Below are 5,293 nucleotides of genomic sequence, written 5' to 3' on the forward strand. Positions count from 1 at the left end.
AATAGCTTCTTATCAACACCTGTTTTCAACATTTTTTAATTGTCATAACCAGGTGAATGTCAACAGCAACGACTCTACACCTTCTCACTGTGATATCTGAGCAAATTTAGGGTGATTTAAGGCAGTGTGAACAACATTTAATTATGAAAGAAATGCTCTGTCCTTTCATATCCATCACTTGATCTAATAGGCAATGTTATTTGTTGCAGACTTTTGAGTTTCTTGATTGATCAAGGACTTGTGTGGAGCAGACCGGGTTTTTAGGTGGGCTAAAAATGGAGTCTCTGGATCAATGGAGAAAATTTTTCGAAGGTTCAGGGACTGATATATGCAATCTGATTGAAAACGCGATCCTGGTTGCTACCTCTGATTGCCCAACTGAATTAAGTAGAAAGAGAGATAGGATTGCACAGAGACTGTATGCATCTAGGTTTGTCAGGTGTTGTGACCGTACATCTGTTACTTTGGCTGATCCCCGTGATGAAACTATTGATGATGAGGATGCCCAGGAGGGTATCACAGGTTGCCATGATAAAACCAGTGACAGGGTAAACAGCAGCATTGGTGAGACAGATGGGATCAGGATTATCAATCACAGGCGCAGCTATGATGAGGCCAAAGACCTCACTGAAGAAATTGAGGATGAATCTCAAGCTCTCAAAGAGGTCTTCAAGATCAGAGACATTATTGCAAACCCAGATACGGTAGTGTTTCTTATAAGTTACATATCTGATAGTTTTATCGAGTCAATTCTTACAAACAATATTCTTTTGATAGGTGATTTTTCATTAGCAGCCATTAAACATACATTGCTACTCATGCAACTTTTTATTGTCATAATTACAAGTTTTGAAAATTGTCTGCACTAGGGTGTGTTTATTTGTCTCTCTCCATAGTCAATCCTCTTTTGTGTTGCAGTCTGTTACTGAGCTGTATGAGTGTTTGAGAAGATTGGAATTGATGCAACTCACAGTGGAAAGCCTAAAGGTATGTTTTTTCAGTCATTTACAAAATGCCCTCCATGGTGGAATTAAACAGAGTTCTCTTTCTTTAGGTTTTGGAGGTGTTGTTTTACGTGTGATTTGAAGTCAAACACCATTCTTCCAAGTTGTTCAATAATCAACATGTTTTGCAATGGTGTATTCTCTTCAGGAAACTCAGATAGGTAAACAAGTTAATCAATTGCGAAAGCACAATTCAAAGGAAATTCAGTCTATGGTGAAGAGGCTTATCCGGTATTTTAAGCCAAAACCTTTTGGTTCAATGTTGCAAACATGGATAATCTAACGGTGAATTGCAAGATTGGTTATGCATAAATGTAGTTTTGGTCGCAGCAGCTTCTTTTATTCAGTTGCATAATGAGAACTTATTCTAACACAAGTGAATTAAAGAGCGTTTATAGCTTTGATTATGACTTATTTAAGCTGGCTTAGACCTACTTAAGTGAACACTGAAAGGCTTAAAAGTAAAATGTGCTTACTGCTTCGGTATGATGTACTGTAGTGGCTGGAAAGACACTGTAGATGAATGGGTGAAGACCACTGAAAATGTTGTTGCAGCTGCAACTGCAGGTATGGTGTTGAACCAGAGCAGTTACCTAAGTTTGCCCTATGTTCTGCTACCAAGGCTTTTGTTTTTAACATTTTTTTTTTCATATACATCATTTTGCATGTCGCAGTTACCTCGCCAGGTTCTGTTTCACCTGCAATGGAAAATGATGAAAATGGACTCCCTTCACCCCCACTTGATGAGGGGGCCTTTCTGTCGACCCAAATGACATCCATAGAAATATCTCAGGTAGTCTTCAGATATGTGTAGATGTTGCTCTCTTCCTCAACGTGCTTAAAGCTGAGATATCATTTGGTCATGGAAGTAACCCAGGGTGAAATATCATTTGGTCATGGAAGAAATTGGGGTTCTTCCATAACCAAATGATATCTCAGCTTCAAGCACAATGAGGAAGAGACCAAACCTGAATATGAAATGGCCAGATGTGTGATTGCAAGTTCTAATTTTGGCATCTATACTTTGATTGTGAGCTTGTTGTGAATAAATGGTTTTCTGTTTGTTTTATGTGCTTGGAAATAAAGATCTTCGATGACTTGGATGATGATGGGAGTAAGATACTCTTGCCTCCCCGTTTCTTGATATTTTTGTGTTTGCATACTCTATTTTGTGCCTTAAGAAGTGTTGTTTTTCTCTGGCAGCACTAGGCTATTAAGTTGTTAGGTTTATGAATTGAGATTATGGATGACATTCTTTTCTGCAATCAATGTAGACCCTCATGCATCTGAAAAGACGGAAAACGATGGATATAATGATCATTATGATGTTGATGGAAAACAATGTACAATAAAACGACCCAATAAAATAAAGCAATCAGCTCACCAGAGGAATCTGGCGAGGGATAGCACTAGCATTCCTCGTGGTGAACCAGAAACAAAGAAAGAGAGGGGAAAATTGGAAAGGAACACTCAAATTCAGGTTGTCAGGGACCAGGGCCATAAGATGAGCAGCTCAGGTGGTATGGTGGACAGTTCTGGCCGTGGGAGACCACCACTAAGTTCTAAATATAAAGGATCTAGAGACAATGTGCAGCCAGATTTGAACAGGAATCAGACCAAGCCTGATTCCTTTCCTCTCCCAAATGTAAGCAAACTAGAGTATGTGGTTAATCCACTGTCTACAGAAGATCCTTTGCTTTTTGGAACATAATTTTTTGCTATGTTGAAAGATATTAATAACCTACAATCTTTTTTTAGAAAAAATATAAGGGCAATTATTTTTGTATCTGCTAGCTAACTTATTTGGAGCTATTTGTACTATAGCAACATATTTTTAAATTGTAGTTTTTTTAATTTGTACAGCAGAAAACAAAATCTCTAGATGATTCAGCTGTTAAAGGGAAGCTTGAAGCAACAAAAAGGAAGCTTCAGGAAGGATATCAACAAGCAGAAAATGGTTTGTATTCTGATATTGGACTGTACTTTCAGATCCAAATTTGTTCCTACAATAGTATTACATTATGAAGTTGATATTGGCTCATGAACTTGGTAACTAATGGAGTTGTGACGTTTCTTGCAGTCAAGAAGCGGCGTATGATTCAAGTAATAGAATTAAAAGAACTACCTAAAGAGCAGCCGGTGTGGCAGCATCATCATCAGTCGATGAATAAACGAAGATAGGGATGGCACCATATTGTAGAACCAGGTATGTAAAAAGCTACGATGAGGAGAAAGTGTGCAGCCTGTGTGCGGGCCTGATTTTGATTGTATAGTTTCTGGTCGATCTGGATCTATTGGAAAATTAACTCTATATTGGCTAGAATTCTGACATTTCAGAAACTCAGAATTGAGAGGACAAAGCTAAGGCTTGCATGGGATTCTTTCCTCTCTCATTTTTGTAGATTTAAAGTCTCTGTCCTATGGGGTTAGCCTGAGATTACAGCACATCATACAGTAAGGAAGTAGAAAAGTAATCTGATATTTTGATGTGCTGTTTGTATCCAAAAAGATGAAATTGATAGCTTTGGCAGGGATTTTGGATCTCCTTAATTTCATTCATTGCTCTACATGATGTAGATGTTTCAAAACTAACATTTGAATAAAAATTGGTTGTGATTACACCAATGTTTTAAATTTTGTAATCAGCTTAGGAATCTGGACATGTTTGCTTGGACTCAGCTGGAATCTACGGTTTGAATTTAAAATATTTGAGGAATTTCTCAAACTCAACAAAGTTCAAAACCATTACGATAAAGCTCAATTTATAAAAATATCATAAGAATATTGTAAGTGATAGGATGACACCGTATTGTAAAGTCAAGTAGTCAAGATGCAGAACCAGGTGTGTAAAAAGCTATGATGAGGAGAAAGTGAGCAGCCTGTGTGCTGGCCTGATTTTGATTGTATAGTTTCTGGTCGATCTAGATCTATTGGAAAATTAATTGTAGATTGGTTAGAATTCTGACATCTCAAAAGCTTAGAATTGAGAGGTCAAAACTAAGGTTTGCTTGGGATTCTTTCCTCTCTCATTTTTGTTGATTTGAAGTCTCTGTCCTATTGGGCTATCCTGAGATTATGGCACACCATAAAGGATGAAATTGGCAACTTTGGCAGGGATTTTGGATCTCCTTAATTCCGTTGTTGCTCGACCAGATGTAGATGTTTTCAAATTAACATTTGAATAAAAATTGGTTGTGATTATACTAATGTTTTAAAATTTAGAATCAGCTTAGGAATCAGTGCAGGTTTGCTTGGACCTAGCTGTAATCTAAAGTTGAAATTTAAAATATTTGAAGAACTGTTCAAATTCAATAAAGATCTAAATTATTAGAATAAAGTTTACCATATAAGTTACAAAAATTAAAACTCTAAAAAATATAATAACATTTCTCCCACCCATAAACCCAATTAACAAATAATATATCTCTCGTATCTCAAATATAGAGCACCATTCAATTATTTTTGAGCATCTTTAAATATATTCTCAGCAAGCACTAAATTCTCACAACATAAATTCTATATTCCAGCTCTGGTATTCTGCAAGGTCCCTTGTTTTGGAGGCTGATTAGATAGGTTGCAATATGTTACAGCTCACCGCACACTAAGCGTCTTCTTTATGCAATCTAGATATCCTTCCTGGGGTCCCTTCTTGTTCCACTTAAATCTCTGGTCTCTCTTACCTCCCTGTCAGTTTCACTTTCCTTCATTCTATCACATTATCAGTAATCTATCATCAATCAAAACATGGATTAAACACCATGTTGAAGTGAATGTTCCACAAAACCCTGAAACTTAAAATATGCAACATACAACAATATTTATCAGATCAGCATGGCTGGATGGAACCTTTGTTTCATAATCAAATGTAAACTATCAATTTGACATTTTTACCAAAACTTAAAATTAATTGTCTCTTTCTTAGTCAATGCTTTAGGTTCTATATGTATTACAACTTTAAAAAAATTCAAGTAATGCTATATGAAATGTGCATGTTCTATCTGCTTTTGAATTTAAACCTTTCATGTTCTATCTGCTTTTGAATTTAAACCTTTTCTTCACTTATCTCCCTTCTGGCCACTCTTACCTCCTGGTCAATTTCACTTTCCAGCATTCTCATAATTCCATTTTATTACCAGTCATTATATCACATTATTGGTGATAGAAAGACAGACTATTAAACATCATGTTGAAGTGAATATTCCACACAAAACCTTGACCAATCAATAACTTAAAATCTCCAAACAAACAACATTACCTATTAGCTCAGTATGGCTATACAGGGATGAAAC

At 36.3% G+C, this 5,293-nt stretch overlaps 1 protein-coding gene across 1 annotated transcript; it reads left to right on the forward strand.

Annotated features, from left to right (window-relative positions):
* Positions 1 to 275: 275 nt before the first annotated feature.
* On the forward strand, positions 276 to 3,185 carry LOC149241742 (putative mediator of RNA polymerase II transcription subunit 26b). Its single transcript, XM_089370647.1, has 9 exons — positions 276 to 704; positions 919 to 987; positions 1,153 to 1,235; positions 1,504 to 1,571; positions 1,679 to 1,797; positions 2,091 to 2,118; positions 2,279 to 2,649; positions 2,868 to 2,961; positions 3,085 to 3,185. Exons 1-9 carry the CDS (start codon positions 276 to 278, stop codon positions 3,183 to 3,185), a joined length of 1,362 nt encoding a protein of 453 aa, XP_089226773.1.
* The last annotated feature ends 2,108 nt before the right edge of the window (positions 3,186 to 5,293 follow it).

This window comes from Pinus tabuliformis, chromosome 8 (assembly GCF_031772625.1).
Source record: "Pinus tabuliformis cultivar Carrire ecotype Pingquan chromosome 8, CPIR1, whole genome shotgun sequence".
Classification (NCBI taxonomy): Eukaryota; Viridiplantae; Streptophyta; class Pinopsida; order Pinales; family Pinaceae; genus Pinus; species Pinus tabuliformis.

Bases quoted from the DNA above. Each gene is read 5' to 3' on its own strand.
- LOC149241742 (XM_089370647.1), top strand. From the start codon at position 276: ATGGAGTCTCTGGATCAATGGAGAAAATTTTTCGAAGGTTCAGGGACT. The intron at 988-1,152 runs GTATGTTTTTTC...TATTCTCTTCAG, and splicing joins TCACAGTGGAAAGCCTAAAG to GAAACTCAGATAGGTAAACA. The intron at 1,798-2,090 runs GTAGTCTTCAGA...TTGGAAATAAAG, and splicing joins CATCCATAGAAATATCTCAG to ATCTTCGATGACTTGGATGA.